The following is a 23,346-nucleotide window of genomic DNA, read 5'->3' on the forward strand; positions in this document are numbered from 1 at the left end:
ACAGAGGAATATATTGATAAAAGTCACCTTGTCCGAGAGAGATTTACATGGTTATCAAAACATCACGCCAGGGTAAGCCTACACGAAACACAGCCCTTATTTTAAGTGTTTCTAAAATTCCCTATGTGGAAAAACAATTGGAACCGTTTCCCTCTTTGATCGCTAGGTTTTATGGGTATTATGCCACCTCCACTGTGGAACTCTATTGTGGCCATGGCAAGTGAAAAACCACGCCTTCTGCACCATTCACTTAATGATTCCATGCTGAGGGAATTGCACTGCAGCCGTTTTATTTATTCGTGCTGTGTTGAAAGACTTTGACAATATTTTTATATTTATATTTAGCAGAAACGCCTAGCCGTAAACATGGGGGAAACCAGACTACCGCGTCATATGTTTTTATGGAGTATGGCAATTATTTACACGTTTGCTTTTGCATCCCTATATGTCCAGATACCAGGTAAAACAACATTTTACTTGCGCGTATTTGTTAATTGTAATCGAAGGAACCTGATTATTGGTTTGGCTGTTGATGATCATGGAAAAGCGTTCAGCCCTGCATTGTTGAATAGGGTGGATCCCATTTTTTTTACAAATGTTTCGCTTGTGATGATGAACTAATTAACTTAGTTGCATCGGGTCGTTTAAGTACACCGGGGATTGTAAATATAAAATACTGTCAAACGAAGTAGCCTAATATGTCTTATCGGATGAAATGAACACTTTCTGAACTAGCCATTGTTGGGTTGGACTGATCGGGCGAGCTAATGACAACTTCCACGTGCTAAGCTAACCCAACCCGATTTCTCTACATTCAGTGCCTTTGCTACAGTGTTACAACCCACTATAGCTTAGGCCTAGAAAATGAGTCTTTTTGTTGAGTGTATATACAGTAGGCTATTCAGTTTCATATACTTTACATACACATGCATTTATGTCTTTGTATTTATTTATAAACAATGACTTATAGAATGGCCCTACGCGTTGTGAGGGAAATCATACAGTAATGTAGGTAGGTTTAGCCTCGTACGAACCATCCTGATCTCGCGAGCTCATAAGTTCGTACGAGGCTAGGGGAGGTTGACTTGATAATGGAGAATGAGGCAGGTTGGCAGCTATGAAGGTGATGTGGCCTTGCATGCTATGGCCACGTCCTGACAGCACTGGCCATTATTGTACAGATGTCCGTTTAGATATTTGCTTGGTGCAAGTGGATGTTGTCTTTACACAGTCGTTTAGATATTTGCTTGGGGCAAGTGGATGTTGTCTTTACACAGTCGCTGCCTTTTTTATGTCTGTATCTGTCTGACTATTTGAGGGTTAGGATTTCCCCAAGAATGTTGACACTGAAGCTTCCTGCAAGCGCTGAGTGCATTGGGAATAACCCGTCATCAGTCCAGTACACCAGCTTGGCTCAGACCCACATACAGTATACAGTAGATCTAAGATCTAATCCCTCTCCAAATACAAACTTGTAGTATCATCATGCTGACTTGCCATCACTGTCATTACACCACTTTACTTTATCATGCAGCTATCTTATTATGCCAATTGTATGCAAGGTCAATTTAGTTTTATATTGGATATTCGGTTGCTATTCGGGTTTCTCTCCTCAATAGCTATTGAACCAAGCATACCATGACTATGAAGATTGCATATTCTGAATCAGGTGGCTGGAGAAAAATCCACTTTAAAAAAATAAAAAAAATATATATATATGATTTCGGATTCAATCTTCAATATCTCTTACACAAAGCGTGCTATGACTATGAAAATGATTTATTCATAATCAGAGGATGGATAAATCCACAGCTTTTATTTTTGAGAAACGTGTTTACATTTGTATTGTTTTTTTGCTTTCCATCTTCAATAGCTCTTACACAAAGTGTGCCATGACTATGAAAATGATATATTCCGAATCAGGGGAGGATGGACAAAAATTCCTCCTTTTTTATCTATAGATTTCTTTGTTGTTTTGCTTTCCGTCTTCAATAGCTCTTTCTGTTAAAGAACAGGTTGTTGGGGTGGGAGGAGGAGGGTGATTAATGGATGACCCATTCACTCTGGCTGCTACACCACATGCAGTGATTAGGTCCACCTGCTAATCAACTCAGCATTTAGAACCAGAGAGTAGAAAAGTGTGTGGTTTGTTTGTATGTCTGTCAATTATATTTCTCCTTGTAATCCTTCACAGCTCGCTCATATATTCTGTGCGATATTGTCGTCGGCTGTTCCTGTGTGGAACATTCCGTGGATTTCACCACTATTGTAAAGAAAGGTACAAACATTACACCTTGTATTCCAAAACGCCTGAAACCAACATCCTACGCAGGATTTCTGACTAGACTCTGCCAAATTGTAATCATAATTTACTCCAGCTGATGTTGGTTTCAGGCATTTAGGAATACAAGGTGTAATGTTTGTACTTTTCTTACCCCCAAAAAACAAACATGGATTTTTGTCCATCCTCCCCCGCAATAAGGCCAGAGGAGATGTGGTATATGGCCAGTATACCACGGCTAAGGGCTGTTCTTAAGCATGACGCAATGCGGAGTGCCTGGATACAGCCATTAGCTGTGGTATATTGGCCATATACCACAAACCCACAAGGTGCTTTCAGCCAATCAGCATTTGGGGCTCAAACCACCCAGTTTATAATATAGAATTGATAATTTTCATAGTCATGGAACGCTTTGTGTAAGAGCTATTGAAGATTGAAATCCATAATTGTATTATAAAAAAGTGTGGGCTTTTCTCCATCCACCCCTGATTAAGATAATACTATCTTCATAGTCATTGCATGCTTGGTTCAATAGCTATTGTCGAGAGAACCAAATATCCACAGAATATCCAATATAAAACTAATTTTACCTTGGTGCCAAATATGTGTATGTCCATTACTGACAAGTGCGGGCAAGATTAGATTCATTGAACGTGAATGAGTCATCATTGCACAATGTAGTGTTTGTGTTTTACTTTATTGTTCTGCTTCTAGTCCCAAATGTGAGCATACTTCCAGTTGGTCCATTAATGTGTGCCAAGTATGTGGTAGTGCCACTTCTGGTCTCTCAGCTTCACCTGTCGTCTCAAGTGTACACTAAATGCACTAGATTCCAATTAACTGTGATAAGACTAGCTGTATGCTTTCAGTCTTTCAATAACAAAGTTATGCCATGCATAATGCTACATTTCAATCAGTTGATCAGTCTTGGCTCAACCCATAAGCAATGTTACAGTAATGTGATAATTAATCATATGCTGGAATACCTTTTTTAGTGAGCAGTTGGAACTTCTAAACTCCACCCTTCTTTCACTTTGACATGTTGCCTTTGACTGAATAAGCATATAGAACAGATAAAAACAGCAGTGTCTCGTTTTCACACACATGACCTTTGACCTATTTAGCAGGGTACCATAAACCCACTTACTGTAAGTATATAAACATGACCTCAATTTACTAACCCCATTCTCAGTAAACACAACCCCCCCCTTCCCCTCTGTTTTGTTTATCCATCCCTGCTCTTTGTCTCTGTGGCCAGGTCTCTATGGCAACGAGGGGGTCCTGCCTGTGCGCCTGGTTGAGCCCCGTGTGGACGGCTCCAGGCCAGTGTTGGAGCAGATACATGCTCACCCCTCCCTGCTGTGGCTGGGTCCCCGGCTGGGTCTGGACCTGGGTGCCCAGCAGGCCATGGAGCTGCTCTGCCTGGCGGGGGCGCTCTTAGCCCTGGGAGCAGCTCTGCTGGAGCCCCTCCGAGACAGCCTGGTGTTCTTCTGCCTCTGGGCCCTCTACCTCTCCCTCTGTCAGGTCGGTGGGTGGGGGTGGTTGTCTTTCTGTCGGCCATTGGTTTGGTTAGATACTGTACCGTAAATAAATGATACAGTAAATTAATCGACATCTTTTTCTCTTGACAGGTGGGTCAAGACTTTCTGCGTTTTCAGTGGTAAGTGATCTGTTCTCTGACTACTCTCGTATGGGCTGAATTGATAGAGCGTAACAGGCTGCAAAGCTCTGAGACTTTGAACCTAAAAGTATTTTGTTTACTAAAGTGTTATGGCTGAAGGCAAATTCTACTGGGTCTGGGTGACATCATTTTGTTATCAGCCATGGGTTTTACTGCAAGAGCATCAGTGTCAGACGAGAAACCGCTATTGGAACCATTTGCCAGTCAACTTCACTATCGACTCTTCATAATTCTGTGTTGATTACATATTACAACCTGCAGTACAGTGCACCTGTTGTCTATCTTGAGAATAGAAAAGATGTTGAAAGTGTTTATGCATATGTATCAGTCTTAGACATCATGCATATGGTTATAGGGGTAGGCAGACTTTGCATTGAAGGACATCTATCACACATGTAATATGGTTTCAGAGTAATTGACTTTTAGCTAAGCTTTTAGATGTGCTAGAATTGCATCATAGTTACTTCTGATATCTAATTGTACCAAAGCAAGATGGTGTAAGGCCAGGGCCGGCCCGCCCATTAGGCAGGATTAGGCGGCCTAGGCAGATTGACTAGGGCAGCAATTTCCGAGCTTAACTGACCAATACGCACCTCCAACAACACAACACCTCACATAACAATTACAATTTCTTTCAACCAGTGGCATGTGGGCTTTTTAGGTGAGCTCTGATGCCGCCCTGTGATAAGCAGTGCCCACTTTGTCAAAGGCAGTGGAGCCAAATATTTTGCTGGTTCATTCCCAACGCGCCTCTACAGGGTGCTGTTGGAGAGCTGCATCCACCAACGTTCCGTCAAAGTATCTAACATAAATCATGTAGCAAATATAGGATATGGTAGAAAGAGTATGCAGCCTTTTCTGTAGCCTACAGGTTGGAGATAAATGTATGACAATGTATTGAGACAGGCACTTTTTACATCATGCACGTTTCTCCAATCAAATAGCTTAATGTAAATGGCGCCCAATCAAATTAAAAGGCAGGGCAGCAGGTAGCCTAGCGTTAAAGAGCATTGGGCCAGTAACCGAAGGGTCGCTGGTTCAAAGCCCCCAGCCGACTAGCTTGAGCAAGGCACTTAACCCTAATTGCTCCTGTAAATCACTCTGGATAAGAGCGTCTGCTAAATGACTAATGTAAGTGTAAAATGCTCTGACATGTTAGCGAACACCATATCCTAAAAACAGGACAGGTCAAAGTAAAATGGACAATATTGACAACCAGGCTACCCACAACTGCTGTCCAGGAGTTTCACCCCATGGGCTAAATTGTCAGTGGTTTCAAGTTTGTAACTGTACATTTTCAACGAACTGATCATAGCGAAAATGAAAATACTTCTCCATTTCCCACTGTGTAAACGCATTGATGCTCATTGCAAATAGGCTCAGGATAACTCCTGATAAAGTTGGGTAGCTGATATTCAGAGCTTAAATAGCCAAATTGATTAGTCACAGGAATCAGGACTAATAAAGCCAATGCAACTGCCTATTTTACGAACGGTAGGCCTGCCACATGGATGGGCTTTCATAAAATTCCATTGCGGCTAACACTGTAGGCTACACCCCAGTAAGCACAGACAATGGCGATGTCTTTTCGACGTCTTTATTTAGTGTTTTTCCAAAGGTTAGGGTTACCACTTCAATGGGCATTCATAAAATTCAATTTTGGGCCACTCTGTAGGCTACACCCCAGTAAGCACGGACCAACGTCTTCTTTTGGTCCAAACATAGTCGTCTATAAATGACGTCTTTTCAACTTTCATTCAGAACTAAAAATTAACCTGATTTCTACGTCTGGAAAATACGTATTTTTCAACGTCTGGAAAATACGTATTTTTCAATGTCTGGAAAAGACGTATTTTTCAACGTCTGGAAAAGACGTATTTTTCAACGTCTGGAAAAGACGCATTTTTCAACGTCTGGAAAATACGTATTTTTCAACGTCTGGAAAAGACGTCTGGAAAAGACGTATTTTTCAACGTCTGGAAAAGACGTATTTTTCAACGTCTGGAAAAGACGTATTTTTCAACGTCTGGAAAAGACGTATTTTTCAACGTCTGGAAAATACGTATTTTTCAACGTCTGGAAAAGACGTCTGGAAAAGACGTATTTTTCAACATCCGGAAAAGACGTATTTTTCAACGTCCGGAAAATACGTATTTTTCAACGTCCGGAAAATACGTATTTTTCAACGTCCGGAAAAGACGTATTTTTCAACGTCCGGAAAAGACGTATTTTTCAACGTCCGGAAAAGACGTATTTTTCAACGTCCGGAAAATACGTATTTTTCAACGTCCGGAAAATACGTATTTTTCAACGTCCGGAAAATACGTATTTTTCAACGTCCGGAAAATACGTATTTTTCAACGTCCGGAAAATACGTATTTTATATATGTGATTTGCTTACTGGGACTATTCTCGTTTTGCATGGATATAGGAGGGAATTGTTTTGGGTCTCGCCTAGGGCGGCAGAACAGCAAGGACCGGGCCTGTGTAAGGCAGTGGTTTCCACAGCAACAGCAATTGCATAGAGTGGTAAATAGATAATAAATAGTTGCCTGGTTGTGTTTTTTGAGTAGTCGGGTGTGGGTGTGTCTGAACTGTTTATAGTTGGGTGGCTATCCCCTAAGGCACACCATTTGGTTCTGCATGAAGATAATGCCAACCTACAACCAGTTTTAAGATACCAGTATGTTGTTTTGCCATCTCAGTGCCTCTGGCTCTAACGGCATTGCTTCTACTAGGCTGACTGATTTCCTGAAAGGCAGCATCATTGGATTTGAAGCTCAGTGAATATTTACTGTATTCCACTGTTTTGAGCAGGAATTTCATGTAGCCTTCTGGTGCAGGAATTAAGTGAAATGTAATCTATTGATTGTGTTTGATTTTAATACAGTTAAACTGTAATTTCTTTGAGACCTGAGACTTTGGGTTGTTGGAGGGATTTCAGTGCCCTACACATTATAGTTAAGTGAGGAGGAGTTGGGATTTTTTAAAAGGAGAGTAGAATTTGATTATTAATGTCTCATTTGATTCCCTCCTATAGGGACAGTCTGCTGTTGGAGGCGGGCTTCCTGACCGTGCTCGTCGCTCCGCTCAACCTCCTGCGGTGGCGCTCAGCGTTCCGTCAGCATGACGCTGTGACCTTCTGGCTGGCGCGCTGGCTCCTATTCCGCCTCACTTTTGGCTCCGGGGTCGCCAAGCTGGCCAGCCACTGCCCCAGCTGGTGGGGGCTCACTGGTGAGATGGGAGAACCACTTATGACACACAACTGTACTGTTCAATGTCGTTTCGGGACCACAACTAAATGGGAGTCTGTTGGGTCCTCTGTAGCTCAGCTGGTAGAGCACGGCGCTTGTAACGCCAAGGTAGTGGGTTCGATCCCCGGGACCACCCATACACAAAAATGTATGCACGCATGACTGTAAGTCGCTTTGGATAAAAGCGTCTGCTAAATGGCATATTATAATATTATTACATTGGGCTGAAATTGGGACTCCTGCTCCCAATGTCAGACCAGTACAATGTCAGACCAGTGTCCCAACCATCTCCCAATGAGTTGCAGTCCCGAAGCGATGTTCAATTTGTACGAGTAAAAGTGATACACACTAGTTTTATCCTATGATTGAAGTCAAGTATGTGCTAAATCGGCTCCATTTACCGCTCAAAGCATGAATAGTCACTATTATCTGAGTAATGATAACATTGCTCATGCTGGTAGATTTATTAATAATGACAATGAAGAAGGACGGCATGTACTTGGCTTGACTATGATTGTACAGTGTGCATCATGTAAGGGGTATGTACCTCACCCACGAGCAGTATGCTCATTAGCTCCCATGATGATGAGGATGTTTCATGCCTGGAGCCTCACTACACATCAGTCGCAGTTCAGGAAAAGTGAGATTTGCGATTAGTAAAACGTGTGATCTCAAAAAAAGGTTATGTGAGGTGCAGTGTTATGGATCAATCTTTACTCCTCCATGTCTCATACCCTTCCTCCCCTCTGTCACCCCATCAACCCCCTCCCTCTCCCCAGCGGTGAACCACATGTTTGAGGCCCAGGGCATCCCCTCCCCCCTGTCCTGGTTCATCCAGCAGTTGCCAGACTGGTACCTGAAGCTGGGGACTATCGGTCTGTTGGTGACAGAGATTGCTGTGCCCCTCCTCTACTTTGCCCCCATCCGCCGCCTCAGACTGGCAGCGTTCTACACTCAGGTGTGTGTGTGTGGTTACACCAGCAGAAGTTACACTATCGGTCTGTTGGCTTCCAGTTTCCAAAGTTTCCGCCTAAATCGCTATCAACTCTTGAGGTCTGGCTGAGAGAGGAGAGGTTCAGAGAGACACCTGAATGAACACCAACCTACAGTATCATTTATCTAGTCTGTTAAAGGGATGTAGCTCAGTTGGTAGAGCATGGGGTTGTGGGTTCGATTCCCACGGGGGGGTATGAAAAATAAAAATAAATATGTATGCACTCACTAACTGTAAGTCGCTCTGGATAAGAGCGTCTGCTAAATGACTAAAATGTAAATGTTATCATCTAGGGAATCTCCAGACTCAGGTGCTGCTATAAAGCTCTGTGTGTGTATGTTGGAGGCGGGCTTTTAAGTCATTTATGTGTGACTGTTGTATGTTTTGATGGTGAATGAATGACATCTAACTAGACACATGTCTAAGGGATTTTGAATGTTGCAGGATTGCGACCCCGCCCATGTAATTTGCATGATGCCTTTATCTAACTATACCTACCTACTTCTCTCTGTCACTGATAACTAGGCAGCGTACCAGGTGAAGTTAATGTTCTTGGGGAACTATGGCTTCCTCCCCCTCCTCTCCCTGGCTCTGACTTTCTCTCTGTTGGACGACGACCATATCAGCTACTGGCTGGGCCACGGCAAGAAGAAGACAGCCAAGAGTACGACGTCACTTCTCTTCTTACGCAACCTTCACATTTAACACCAGAGTAGACGTTCAGGCCTGCTTTCTCCCTGATACAGCATTATCCACACCCAGTATGGTATTTAATCTGGTGGAAGTTACTATAAAACACAAAGGCTGTTACAGTAATTATCAGCTTCCGTTTCTTTCTTTTCCTATTGTGCCTCTCCAGTTGGCCAACATTTACATTACACAGTGAAGGGTGAATTGCTGAGTGCATGCCAGCAAAACACTGGTTCAGTTCCCATGGGTGTCCTTGAGTCTTGATGGCAGGGTTGGAAAGAGAGAGGTCTGATCTGGCAGGATGTCAGGTGTCATCTTAGAAGTACTTAACTACAGTTAACATTCCTAATGTCCTAATGGGTAACCCCTTAACTTACAAAATACATTTTTAGTAGCTGGACAAAAACAAATTCTGGGCTCTGTTTGTGATACTAATAGTACCTAATCTAATAAAGTTTTTTTTATTTTTTTTGCAGCCTGGGCCCAAACAATAATGTCATTGATGGTGTTGCTGGTTGAACTGGCTGTATTTGCTGTCATCATCTATGGAACTAAAGTGTTCTTCACACTGGAGATTGACTGGGAGACCAAGACTATGACCTCCAAAACCGGTAGGTTAACATCTATATAAAGTGCATTTGGAAAGTATAAAGACTTTTTCCACATTTTGATACGTTACAGCCTTATTCTAAAATGTATTAAGTCATCGTCCCCGTCCCCCCCTTATCAATCTACACACAATACCCCATAATGACAAAGCAAAAACAGGTTGTTGTTTTTTTTGCAAATGTATAAAAACTATAATATCGCATTTTACATAAGTATTCAGACCCTTTACTAAGTACTTTGTTGAAGCACCTTTGGCAGCCTCGAGTCTTCTTGGGTATACACCTGTATTTGGGAGTTTCTCCCATTCTTCTCTGAAATCCTCTCAAGCTCTGTCAGGCTGGATGGGAAGTGTTGCTGCACAGCTATTTTCTGGTCTCTCCAGAGATGTTCGATCGGGTTCAAGTCCGGGCTCTGGCTGGGCCACTCAAGGACATTCAGAGACTTGTCCGAAGCCACTCCTTCGTTGTCTTGGCTGTGTGCTTAGGGTCGTTGGGCTGTTGGAAGTTGAACCTTCGCCCCAGTCTGAGGTCCTGAGTGCTCTGGAGCAGCTTTTCATCAAGGATCTCTCTGTACTTTGCTCCGTTAATCTTTGCCTCGATCCTGACTAGTCTCCCAGTCCCTGCCGCTGAAAAACATCCCCACAGCATGATTCTGCCACCACCATGCTTCACCATAGGGATAGTGCCAGGTTTTCTCCAGATTCCAATCAAGTTGTAGAAACATCTAAAAGGATGATCAATGGAAACGGGATGTACCTGAGCTCAATTTCGAGTCTCATAGCAAAGGGTCTGAATACTTATGTAAATAAGGTATTTCTGTTTTTTCTGTTGAATAAATTTGCAAAAAAATTATAAAAACCTGTTTTCGCTTTGTCATTATGGGGTATTGTGTGTAGATTGCTGAGGATTTTTATTTAATCAATTTTAGAATACGGCTGTAATGTAACAAAATGGAAAAAGTCAAGGGGTCTAATAACTTTCCGAAGGCACTGTAATACTGTATACTTAGTGACCCAGTAGGTTAACATCTATATAATACTGTATACCTAGTGACCCAGTAGGTTAACATCTATATAATACTGTATACCTAGTGACCCAGTAGGTTAACATCTATAGAATACTGTATACCTAATGACCCAGTAGGTTAACATCTATATAATACTGTATACCTAGTGACCCAGTAGGTTAACATCTATATAATACTGTATACCTAGTGACCCAGTAGGTTAACATCTATATAATACTGTATACCTAGTGACCCAGTAGGTTAACATCTATATAATACTGTATACCTAGTGACCCAGTAGGTTAACATCTATATAATACTGTATACCTAGTGACCCAGTAGGTTAACATCTATATAATACTGTATACCTAATGACCCAGTAGGTTAACATCTATATAATACTGTATACCTAGTGACCCAGTAGGTTAACATCTATATAATACTGTATACCTAATGACCCAGTAGGTTAACATCTATATAATACTGTATACCTAGTGACCCAGTAGGTTAACATCTATATAATACTGTATACCTAATGACCCAGTAGGTTAACATCTATATAATACTGTATACCTAGTGACCCAGTAGGTTAACATCTATATAATACTGTATACCTAGTGACCCAGTAGGTTAACATCTATATAATACTGTATACCTAATGACCCAGTAGGTTAACATCTATATAATACTGTATACCTAGTGACCCAGTAGGTTAACATCTATATAATACTGTATACCTAATGACCCAGTAGGTTAACATCTATATAATACTGTATACCTAGTGACCCAGTAGGTTAACATCTATATAATACTGTATACCTAATGACCCAGTAGGTTAACATCTATATAATACTGTATACCTAGTGACCCGGTAGGTTAATATCTAGATAATACTGTATACCTTGTGACCCAGTAGTGTTGCTTAATTTTTTTTCCTGTAGGATGTCAATCATTGATGACACGTTGTTATGTTAATGGTTAAGTGATTTGTTTAATGTATTATTTGCCTTGTTTTGTAGCCTTCACCCAGCAACAGTTTGGCAATTGGTTGAAGCTTGTGACAGGACCCACTATCTGGGTAGGAGTTCTCTCTCTCACCTGGGAGGTGGTGGCAGCCATGCTGGGGTGAGTAGACCTATTTCATACTAAAACAGTATCTGGAATTAAGTTTGTGATTCAAAGACGGTGGTAATTCTTAGGGCCAGGAGTTTTTCAATAACGAAACAGATCTAGTTCCACTTTGTTGCATTTGCTGACCCCAGAACAGTGGTCTGCCCCGGTGCAGTGTGAGTAATTCTTGTTTTGCGTTAATGTCCACTGATATCTGTGTTTCCTCCCCCCAGGTGTGTGTGTGTTAGAGGGTGCCTCTGGAAGCTCTGGGGTCTCGTCCAATGGGCTTTCTTTGCCTCTGCTGCAGTCACCATGTTTGCTATCAGTGTGGTGAGTCACACTTGTCAATCACACTGGGAGCCTTCTGATTGGTTGTTAACTTGAAAATATTTTTTTATTTCATGCTTGCATTCATCTACTGAGTAAAACCCATCTAATTACTCTAAGTCAGTGTTATGTGTAATAGTGAATCATTTGAATGAATACAGCATAAATCTACCTAATAGGTCTGTTGGAGTTACTATTGATCTATTAGTTAGCACTGTTTTATAAGACTCTCTCTGATTGGTTATGGTGTTGTCCTCCTCCCCAGGTGCCCTACTCGTCCATGGAGCAGGTGTACAGCAGTAAGATCCTACCGGAGGTGAGACAGGCCTACAGCCTAGTGGAGCGCTACAGACTGGTCAGTGCCTATAGCCTGGACAGCAGGATGACTGGGGTGGACGGGAGGTCAGAGGTCGTCCTAGAGGGCAGCATGGACAAGTACACCTGGAAGGTAAGAGAGCGGGGACCAAAAGAATAGTTATGGATGAAAAGTTTTCAGTTTAGTTATTTTTTCTCAGATTTCACAATATTAGACATGGAATGTCCTCAATCACATTATCGTCCTCAACTACTTGACTTTTATAAAGTAACAAAATGTTATATAGTTCTGCAAAAGGTGTATCATGTGTTTCAATGCACCTTTCCCCATTGGCCCTCCTAGGAGATAGAGTTCATGTACAAGCCGGGGAACGTGGGCGTGGCCCCTCCAGTGGTGGCCCCTCACCAGCCACGGTTAGACTGGCAGATGAGCCTCGCAGCCCAGGGACTAGCCAAACAGAGCCCCTGGTTTACAAGCCTAGTGCACTGCCTACTGCAGGGCAATAAGGATGGTATGTACTGCACTCTGGGAGAATTACTTCTATTTTTCAATTAAAGTATAGACCACAGACATCTTTGTTTTAATATGAGGAAAGAGCAGGTTGCATCTGGCAGACTACTTGTATTTTGGCTCTTGGTGGATGTTTTAAGGCCTGTGGTCTTATCTAGGATCAGGTCCCCCCTGTCCATTTCATCTTATTGATTATGATCTTAAAGGCAAAACTGATCCTAGATCAGCACTCCTTCTCTGAGATGCTTTATGAATACGGGCCCAGAAATCCAGTGGTATGTGCCTGAAATGTAAAACAGTGTGAGTGTGCAAGATTTACTCACATTTACACACAGCAACACTCAAAGATGACCACATACCTACATGCTGCACTACATTGCTCACACATGAATCTCTATCTCTCCCAGTGGTGAGACTGATCCAGACAGACTCAGCCCAATACCCATTCAGCCAGGCCCCCCCGGTATACCTCCGAGCCAGCCTCTACAAGTACTGGTTCACCCAGACCACACAGGACGGGTGAGCAGCCTACAACATCCATTATAGTAGTGGGTGTGCTGGGGAGAGAGTGGTAATGGGTTAATGGATTAACCCATGAATTCCTTAGATGATTCATTCATAAAATCTGTGAACTTAAATATTCACTATATTAAGTAATGTTATTCACAAAATGTACAGTATGGTATACTTACAGTATGCTAATCGTCAGAATTCGATACAGCCACTTGATACAGGTATTCAACCAGACACGAATGAAATCATTTTCCTATGGTACAGAGTGGTCCGTATTGGTTGTGTGCCCTGTCAGGTCTAGTCCTAATGAGTGGTGGAGGAGAGACTATGCGGAGGAGTTCTATCCTGCAGTGCAGCTGGGTGACCCTACCCTGGAGGGCATGCTCAGTCAGCACGGACTCAAGGTAGCTAAGCCTTTTTGCCCAACTGGGTTACGTTGTCACTTTGTATTGTATTGTAATATCTGTACTGTGGCTTATGATGATTGCCCCTCAACTCCAGATGTGGTGCTGTGTTGGCTATATGGAATTCACGCTCCCCTCTGCTCTTTCTTCTGTCACATGACTAGCGTGTGTGTGGAGGTGGTGCATTATAGTGTGTGCTGTGTTGGCAGGCGTACCAAATCTGATTTCTCAGACCTGCATACCAACAACACTTTGTTGTGTATGTACATGTGCTTACATATTATCTTATGTGCAGGAGAAGTTCCCGATCCAGCCCAGTCCTGACTCTCCTCTGGCCCAGGCTCTGAGGCAGGTGCGGGGCCATGTTCAGACTCTACCTGGCCACCTGGTGCTCTGGTCCCTCCTGTCCACCGTCGCCACCATCTGGCTCCTCAAAACCCTTCTCTCTGGGGCCCTGGGGGGCCGAAAGGCTAGACCCACCCCAGCCGAACCCAAGGCCAAAAAGGCTAAGGACCAGCCAGCAGAGAAAAGAGGCTCGGCCTCCAGTCTCAAAGCAGAGAGGGAGAACTTTGAGGAGAGGAAACAGGATGCTGACAGGAGCTTTAAGAAGAGGAAGTGATGCGGGACTGCTGCCATGGAACTTCCTGTTACGTTCTTGTTGTTGCCCCTTGTCTCGGGATGGAGGGCGGAGAGAAGGGGTGTTACCTACATGTAAATCTCGGGTGTTTCTACAGTAACTGCCAATCCGACCAGCTCTGTGACTCAGAGACCACCACTGTGGCCTTGTATTCAGTCAGTTCTCATCTGTCTCTCTCACACACACACATATATATACTGTACATACACAAGCAAAAACGTCTATTTTCTCTGTGCCTCCTTTCGTCACCATATTCTCAGGTCCGACTATGGATGAGTCTTCAGACATGCCTACGGGTGAGTCCCTGACATGACAGTACAGTGGTGCTTTATGAGCTATTTTAATTTTTTTAGCTTTGCCATCTGTTCTTCAGGGAACACTTTATCTGAATACTTTATCTGAAATCTGGGAATGCATTCATACATTTTTAAAGGTTGTTGTCCAACAGTTGTTTAATCTTGTGCTATGTCTTAAATATGATATTCAGGTATCCAAAGTCATGCTAGGCTGGGTGCAGTTATTGTGCAATGGTGAACCCTTTCATGGACCGCTGAGATGAGTTTTACTGTATCAGACAGACTTGTCAACAGTGGTTCTGTGTAATGATATCAATACCTGGGTCCTCTATCCTGTCCGTGAGAAACTGTATAGCGACATCGTCAAGAATACTGAATTCTGAAAGCTTTGTCCTGCTAAACCCTTTGCCCTTAGAACAGCAATCCACAGATTTAACTTCAAAACCCGTTTGTTGCATTATTTTGAACAGCTTTAATGCATAACTGCTCCTAAGAAATCTCTACATTCCACATCTGTGTACATTTCTTGAGACGTGTAGTATTACTTAAGCTTAGTGTATTAGGTTAAAGCACTGCTGCAAAATTTCTGGGATCTAAGGAGAAATTCCAAGCCCTAGGGCGCTATTCAATCTGTATCGCTATAAAAGTGTAAAGCTACTTTTTTACTGGTCAGTGTTTTTATTCATGACTGTATGTTGAAACTGAACACTTAGATTTGACAAACTACAGATGAAAAATGTAAGACAAACTTTCAGTGCTTGTCAGAAACGTACCTTTCTATCTCGTCAAATCTAGTTGATAAGGTGTGCTTCTGTCATTGCCAGGTATACTAACAGGTCTGCATGTGTTGTGATGGAGTCTGTAGCTTGGAGCTTGAATCCCTGCTTTTACATTTGTCTGTGGGTTCAATCCTTAGCGCTCATGCTTTTTAGCGATTGGACCCGGGCTGATTGGTCTCTGAGAGGTGTCAGTTTCTATAGGAACAATGACCAACAGGTGGTGCTCTGTGTCTCTGCATTTCTTCATGACAAATGTACAGGGAGAAGTGTTCAGGGTGAAAGAGCCAGTGGCTCTCTGGTAAGGATCTCACCAATGAGGTATGGGGTTGTAGGGTCAGCTCCTGTGTGTGGCTGTGTTGACACTCAGTAATGGTTGGAAGGCTGGTAGATGTCATGGGGGTGAATACCTTGGGTCCCCTCCTATGAAGAGTAGTAGCAGATATGGAGAAAAACTCCTGGGGAAAAAGCGGGCACTTCGTTTTTAAATATAGTCTAACTTTTTTCCTCCATAACCACTGCTCTTTGCTGTCGGTGAATCGCAGGGGGAACCCCGAGACTTTAACCCTTCTGCTTATGTTATCACAACCTTTCAGCCAATGCCACCTTTGTGTGGCAGCTACTCAGTGGGCATGACTCACTGACCTGCAGAGTCCTCAGTGGGCAACCATGCCCCAGAGATCAATCCTACAAACCCATGCTTATAGGGTGAGATCCTAACACCAGAGCCAGAATCCTTCACACTTTTGCTTTGCTTCATAATTTGACATTGAGAGTTGGGGTGATATGTATATTTGGCTGTGGTTAAAAATGTTCTTGAGTGTGTTGGTTGGATGAATGGAAAGATTTCCTAATGTTTGCTCAAGCTTTGCTGCAAATGTTTTATCAACAGAGTAAACAGACTGTTGCATCTGGTTATTGTCATTTCATACTCGTAATAAAGATTTGAAATTATGGGTAAAAGCCTTCTTGACAGCAAATACGTTTAAAAATTCGTATACAAAAAAATACATCTCATTTAAAGATCGGTATAAGACTTCATTTACGCTCACGATTGTGCCACAGGTAGACTGGTAACATTACTAGACAAGGCACTGAGAATGAGTCCATAATGAGGTTGTTTTGTGGGAGACTGAGCCCTCTTTGTCCTTAGGGCACTGTCCAACTGTCTCTCTCAGAGGAGAATAGTCCAAAGATGGTAGTCTTCGGGCTCGATTCAATCTGTTTCGTGGAAGTTTAGCGCTATAGCGTGATTTAAATTTAACGGCAATGTTCAGAGAATACATTCACGGTAAATGCTGCGTATGTCGCCGCAATCGGAAATTACCTTTAAATTTCAATACTGCTATAGTGCTGAACTTCAGCGATATGGATTGAATTGAGCGCTTAATAGTCCCATAGTGCTGCCCTCCACTGGTCAACATGTGTACAACATGCAGCAGCACTCCTCACAGCTTTACCAGAGGACAGAGGAGAGTGAGGACTGTGACGTCTCTCTCAGCAGTCCTGGAGCAGGTCATACGGGCCACCCTCTACCACCTGGTGCTTGTCCTCCTCCTCCTGTTAACACACATTCATATGTCATCTGGAGTTATGGTATCACCTCTAGAGCAAAATGGCTACTTTTCACTTTGTACCACACACAGTTCAATGGCATTCATATTCATGCACATATTTTTTTCTCCAGTGCTTGGTATACAAAGAAAATAGGGTGGGATCACTTACAGGAAGCTGAGATGAAACTGGTTCACTTGTGGCAGGGGCGGAGTCGTACGTGGGGTTAACGATACTGGGGTTGCAGATGGCAGGGTTACAGTCTGGAGGCGTCTCGTCCTCATCCTGCAAAAGCGGGCAAAGGTCAATTATCAAGTTCGAGGTTCCCCACGTTTTATTGTACATTTAGCTTCTTAATAAACAGAATATCTGAATATCAGTAAACAGCTGATTGCCTGCAATGAGACAAAAGGTCATAGTTGAATGATGTGGCTGTGCTGAGTGGAGACTCAGAGGAGGAAGGGGAGGACCATCCTCAGTGAATTTCATAAAAATTGTCAAATGTTTAAAAAGTTATTCTTTTTAGATAAAACTATACTAAATATATGGACATGTCACAGTAGCCTCAACAGCACTCTGTAGGGTAGCACCACGGTGTAGCCGGAGGACAGCTGGCGTCCGTCCTCCTCTTGGTACATTGACTTCAATACAAAACCTAGGAGAATATTGGTTCTCTCCCCCTTCCATAGACTTACATTTTCTCTCGACCTGTGTGCAGCTACGTTGTAAACTTTCATTCATAGGCTAGGTTGGAACAACCTCATGATGGGTATAGGGAAAATGTGAGTATCACGTAGTAGCCTAAACCTATCGATGTTACATTGAAATGGGTGAAGGGAATATGAATGACAGTCATCCAATATGCTATAATAGAAATAAGGCCATGCTCATGAAAAAAAAAAAGTGTCCTCCCTCATAAACGGCACTAACCGCCACTGGTCTGAATGTTGTGCAACAAACACACTCACCTTAAAGTAGTGGAACTGGAATGGTTTGGTCTTGTGGGTGTAGAAGTGGTAGCCTACAAACCCAGCCCCAGCCATCAACATGATCAGTAGCACAACTCCAATCCCCATCCCTGCCTTGTGACTCGCGTGGAGCTGGGGGACCAATCACAGATAGGGTCAGAGGTCAGACACAGGAGTCCAATACCTGACCTTAACAACTGATTTAGGATCAGTTCTCACAATTTGAGTCAGTCCTAATCTTAACCATCAACTATCAATAAATCTGATCAAGGACCAGTAATTTAGCCACATCTCATCAGAGATCAAGGAGAGAAACTAAACAGGAAATTATGTGGGTGGTCCTCTGTAGCTCAGCTGGTAGAGTACGGCGCTTGTAACGCCAAGGTAGTGGGTTCGATCCCCGGGACCACCCATACACAAAAATGTATGCACGCATGACTGTAAGTTGCTTTGGATAAAAGTGTCTGCTAAATGGCATATTATTATTATTATTATTATGTAATAATCTCACCGCTATCCGAGGGGTTGGGGCTTTGAGGGGTCCCTGCAGCACATGGATGATCCCATTGGATGCCAGGATGTCGGAGTCAACGATGAAGCGATCGTTGATATAACGGGAGGAACTCTACAGAGAGAGATCAGGAAGGGGCAAGTTTGAGCTCACTGAGACTACAATCATAAAGTCAAATGTTATTTTCAGTGGTAATCTCTGTTCTATAAAATACATATACGTATATGAGGCTCGTTCAGTAGCTAATTTTCAAATTTTCTCAAACATCTTAGTCCAATCTAGGAGACCTGGTTAACCAGAGCAACATATAATAAGTTCATATAACGGGGACTGAAAAACAACAGAAAACCTGCGTTGTACACTGAGTGAATGAACACAGTACAGTAAGTACAGGGATGATGTGTACGGTACTGTTGCTCCATGTCTCACCAGGGCCTTGGGGTTGAGGAAGTCAGCGATACCCAGGACAATGAGACTTTGGCCCAGCCGGGTGCGGATACGGCTGCCGTTGGTCAGGTCCTTCAGGGCCAAGGCCCGGCCCTCCGAGAGATGGTACTCCATGTCTCTGTGGGTCAGTGTCTGCACAACACAGGAGAGTGTATGTGTACACATTTATACAGACTGTATACATGTTCATATACGTGTGAGTAAGGACTCTATTCAATCTGTATCGCTGAAGCGTTAAAGATTGCGCAATAGACATTTAAAGGTAATTTCCGATCGAGTCGACATATGCAGCGTTTACCGTGAATGTAGTCTCCGCTAACGTGGGAATATTGCCTTAAAATTTCAATCAAGCTGTAACGCTGAACTTCCTGGACTGAGCCCTAAGTCTATTCTCTGGTTATGTCTAGTTGTAGTCATGCACTCCAAAAATCTGAGGGGGCACAAAGTACGTGAGGATGGCTAGGGGGTGGTTGGAGAATTTTGCATTTATCAAACACCTGGAACAGCTTTTTCCTACGATCTAGAGCCATAATCATTATGCTTAATTCTATATTAAAATTATGTTTATTTTTCTGCATATCTAAGCATACCTCTTGAGCTGTCTGTATCAGTGGAGGCTGCTGAGGGAAGGACGGCTCATAATAATGGCTGGAACAGAGCGAATGGAATGGCATCAAAAACATGGAAACCATGTGTTTGGTATATTTGATAGCATTCCACCTATTCCGCTCCAGCCATTACCACGAGCCCGTCCTCCCCAATTAAGGTGCCACCAACCTCCTGTGGTCTGTATCCTCCTGACTGGTGGTTATATTTTTAAAGAAACTAAATAGGCTTCTTTGCATCTCTGCTAAAATATGGGTAAAGGATTGAAAGGAATGTGAGTCTTATTCAGTACATTTAGTAATTGCTTGTTTTTCTAAAGTCCACCAACTTTGTCAGCAGGCATGCCAATTAAGATAATTGAACAAGCTAGCTACTCAAAGTTGCTGGATATTGGCGGGAACTGGAACATGCTGTCGTACACGTCGATCCAGAGCATCCCAAACATGCTCAATGGGTGACATGTCTGGTGAGTATGCAGGCCATGGAAGAACTGGGACATTTTCCACTTCCAGGAATTGTGTACAGATCCTTGCGACATGGTGCATGATCATGCTGAAACATGAGGTGATGGCGGTGGATGAATGGCACAACAATGGGCCTCAGGATCTCATCACGGTATCTCTGTGCACTCAAATTGCCATCGATAAAATGCAACTGTGTTCGTTGTCCGTAGCTTATGCCTGCCAATACCATAACTCCACCGCCACCATGGGGCACTCTGTTCATGATGTTGACATCAGTTAACCGCTCGCCCACATGACGCCATGTCTGCCATCTGCCCGGTACAGTTGAAACCGTGATTCATCCATGAAGAGCACACCTCTCCAGCGTGCCAGTGGCCATCGAAAGGTGAGCATTTTCCCACTGAAGTTGGTTCAAGACGAGCACTCAGAGACGGTTTCTGACAGTTTGTGCAGAAATTCTTCGGTTGTGCAAACCCACAGTTTCATCAGCTGTCCGGGTGACAGGTCTCAGACGATCTCAGACGATCCTGCATGTGAAGAAGCCGGATGGGGAGGTCCTGAGCTGGCCTGGTTACATGTGGTCTGCGTTTGTGAGGCCGGTTGGACATACTGCCAAATTCTCTAAAACAACGTTTTTAATTTATGAGCATTTTTTATTTTTCAAACAGGAAAAATCTGACAAATCTCTGGTGGTAATGTACAGGGCTGTGTGTGAGTAGCTGTGTGAGAGGGTGCATACTGTATGTCCGGGTGTGCATAATGCATGTCAGTGTGTCTGACAGGGTGTTCTTGTACCTGGTTCTGGTACAGTCCGGTATTATCAGGTACAAACAGAGTGGACAGGATGGTCAGGTTACTGAGGCGCTTCATAAACTGTTTTCCTGACTCTGACATCTGGGAGTAGTTCAGGATTTGCTGCAGGAAAAAAGGACTCTGGATCAGTAACAAACCATTGTGAGTGAACATAATAACCTGAATAGAATGATACCATTCAGATACTCACAGAGAGGAAGTTGGAGAAGGTAGGCTTCTCAGTGAGGACTTGCAGGAGGTTTCCAGTGCAGGAGTATCCATCTCCTATATAACCTGCTTTACATTCACATTTCACCTCTGGATTGGGAGACACACACCTTATGAAACACCTTATAAAACACACATTTGAAACACATAAAGAGGGCCATCTCTCGCTCTCTCCCTCTTTCCCTCCCCTCTCAATCATTCCCTCCTCTGACCCCCCCCCCTTACCCTTGACCCTGTAGCAGAAGGTGTCCCAGGTCTCACTGAGGTTGCTGCGTAAGCCGTAGTCTACAATGCCAACGTGACCAAAGCCACACTTGGGGTTGGAGTATGTGGTGGGGTAGGCCACTCTGGCCTGGTCCAGCCAGCTAGCCGCACACAGGTTGAGCCCGGCCTGGAGACAGGGGCATCAGAGTGTTAGCTAGCAACTCTACAGTGAATAGTATGTGTCTGTCTTTATGTGTGTGTAAATGTGTTTGTGTGTATATTTGCTAGTGTGTGTTAATGTGTGTGTGCTCACCTGCTGTGCGTAGGAGAGCTGTGTGTATGTGGCGATGGTTCCCCCCTCTCTGGTGCAGGCCTCCTGGGCCGATGTGTAGTTCAGCTTGTACTGTCCCTTGGTGGACCGGAAGTGGAACACACCAACTGTGCTGTCTGGTGGGGAGGTGGGGGGGGTACCAAAGATAGAAAACGTAAACATCACAGCATATCACACACCACATATGTGCGTTTGGGTTTTAGAAAAGAGCAATACTGTATATAAATCCTATGTATTCTTCTGCAGACTTTAAATGAAACTCCTATATGAGGAGTGTACAGTATGTATGTGTGTGCATGTGTGTGCGTGCATGTGTGTGTGTGGCGTACCCTCGTAGTGAAGGTCGGTACACTGGGCGTCAGAGTGGCACTGCGCGTTCTCCTGGAGACAACGGTTCACAAGAAGCTCCTTCACCTCACATGTCACACCGTCCCCTATGTAGTTATCCTTACACACACACTTCTTCTTTCCCTGTAGACACACACACACACACACACACACACACACACAAAGATGAATTCATATTTAAAGCAGACATATAGCTGACCTGGTGTATGTACATGTACTTACAAATAGCAATAACATTTAACTTTTACTTGATCAAGTAAAAGTACTCTAATAAGTTACCATAGCAACCCCTGTAGTACCCATGGCACCCCGTGGCTGACCCCTTACCGGCCCAGTCATGGTGCAGGTGGCGTGCTCGTGGCAACCCCCGTTGTCATCGACGGAGCAAGGGTCTATGGGCCGACAGATGAAGCCGTCCCCAGAGTGTCCCTTAGGGCAGGTACAGCTCACCTTCTCCCCCTTCTGACTGCACTTAGCTCCCTTGGCACAGCCACCGTTCCAGAACTTACACAGGTCGGCCACTAGAGCGTGGGGGAGAGAAGGAGGAAGGAACAGCCAAAGGAGCAATTCATGACACAGAAGAGAAGCAGTGATCAACAGTGATGTACATATTTGTTTTATGTGCGTATACGCAGTATGTGTCTGCATGTGTGGGATGTGTGTGTGTAAATGTGTGTGTGTGTTGTAGTACTCCAGTGTTGTCTCCTCAGGCCATTACCTATGCAGCTGATGCCGTCTCCCTCGTAGAAAAGTCTACATATGCAGGTATTGTTGTCTTTGCATATGCCGTTCTGAGAGCAGGTTGGGGAGCAGACTGGACCCTCCGCTTTAGGGAGAGGGGGATAAGTGTGACAGGAACAGTTAACATCAAAGTTTAAATGACAAATATCAGTTAGAAAATATATTTTAAATATAGTAGAAACTGCCATTTCAAGATGATGGCTCTTGGTCTTCCTTTGTGTGGTGGACATTTTGTAACTTGTGGTTCTTTACCTAGTTGTGTCTCACAGCGCTGCCCGGTCCAGCCCTGTTCACAGAAACAGGAGCCTGTCCCTTTAAGGCCATCTTCACATGACCCATGCTCTGTGCAGTTACATGCTGAGGAAAAAAAATGACATCATATCACAAGTCTGGTTCAAGATTCAGTATGGAGAATGATTCAAGATGATACACAATTAAACCACACAAGTTCAAGATGAAATTCTTCACACAAGGTAGCACAACAAATCTTGAGATTAAGGTATCCACACTAGAATGCTACACACCTGTGCAGTCCGGTCCATAGTGGCCTTCTTTACACAACTCACAGGCGTCGCCCTGGAAACCCGTGTCACATGTGCAGTTACCGTTGCCTAGGTGACCGTCATCACACTTTCCATGGTTAAAACAGGGAGAAGACTTCCCGCCAGGACAAACTTGAGATAAACACAAACAGGAAGTCAAAGGCGTGATGGGAAACAACTCAGATCTGTAGTCTTTCACTTCAAACA

At 43.6% G+C, this 23,346-nt stretch overlaps 2 protein-coding genes across 3 annotated transcripts in view; one reads left to right on the forward strand and one right to left on the reverse strand.

The window, feature by feature from the left end:
* The first annotated feature begins 200 nt into the window (after nt 1–200).
* On the forward strand, nt 201–16,357 carry LOC121542544 (lipase maturation factor 2-like). The gene is made up of 14 exons (XM_041851939.2): nt 201–460; nt 3,540–3,805; nt 3,913–3,941; nt 7,003–7,196; nt 7,996–8,174; nt 8,736–8,874; nt 9,377–9,511; nt 11,534–11,639; nt 11,858–11,954; nt 12,217–12,399; nt 12,610–12,778; nt 13,185–13,296; nt 13,586–13,694; nt 13,990–16,357. The coding sequence occupies exons 1-14, from the start codon at nt 367–369 to the stop codon at nt 14,311–14,313; spliced, it is 2,136 nt and encodes a 711-aa protein (XP_041707873.1). The 5' UTR covers nt 201–366; the 3' UTR covers nt 14,314–16,357.
* Nucleotides 16,271–23,346, reverse strand: part of LOC121542543 (stabilin-2) — a 34,235-nt gene continuing 27,159 nt past the window's right edge. For both annotated transcript variants that reach the window (XM_045208509.1, XM_045208508.1), the window contains exons 54-67: nt 23,122–23,271; nt 22,850–22,954; nt 22,575–22,682; nt 22,184–22,377; nt 21,838–21,979; nt 21,491–21,624; nt 21,199–21,364; nt 20,957–21,063; nt 20,749–20,868; nt 18,866–19,015; nt 18,437–18,550; nt 17,926–18,057; nt 17,129–17,242; nt 16,271–16,963 (exon numbers count right to left, since the gene is read on the reverse strand). In XM_045208509.1, the coding sequence (XP_045064444.1) occupies nt 16,901–16,963; nt 17,129–17,242; nt 17,926–18,057; nt 18,437–18,550; nt 18,866–19,015; nt 20,749–20,868; nt 20,957–21,063; nt 21,199–21,364; nt 21,491–21,624; nt 21,838–21,979; nt 22,184–22,377; nt 22,575–22,682; nt 22,850–22,954; nt 23,122–23,271 (1,799 nt within the window). In that variant the 3' untranslated portion in view covers nt 16,271–16,900. The remainder of the gene's footprint in view (nt 16,964–17,128; nt 17,243–17,925; nt 18,058–18,436; nt 18,551–18,865; nt 19,016–20,748; nt 20,869–20,956; nt 21,064–21,198; nt 21,365–21,490; nt 21,625–21,837; nt 21,980–22,183; nt 22,378–22,574; nt 22,683–22,849; nt 22,955–23,121; nt 23,272–23,346) is intronic.

This window comes from Coregonus clupeaformis, chromosome 28 (genome assembly GCF_020615455.1).
Source record: "Coregonus clupeaformis isolate EN_2021a chromosome 28, ASM2061545v1, whole genome shotgun sequence".
NCBI lineage: Eukaryota > Metazoa > Chordata > Actinopteri > Salmoniformes > Salmonidae > Coregonus > Coregonus clupeaformis.

Bases quoted from the DNA above. Each gene is read 5' to 3' on its own strand.
- LOC121542544 (XM_041851939.2), top strand. From the start codon at position 367: ATGGGGGAAACCAGACTACCGCGTCATATGTTTTTATGGAGTATGGCA. The intron at 13,297-13,585 runs GTGAGCAGCCTA...GTGCCCTGTCAG, and splicing joins ACCCAGACCACACAGGACGG to GTCTAGTCCTAATGAGTGGT. The intron at 13,695-13,989 runs GTAGCTAAGCCT...TCTTATGTGCAG, and splicing joins TCAGTCAGCACGGACTCAAG to GAGAAGTTCCCGATCCAGCC.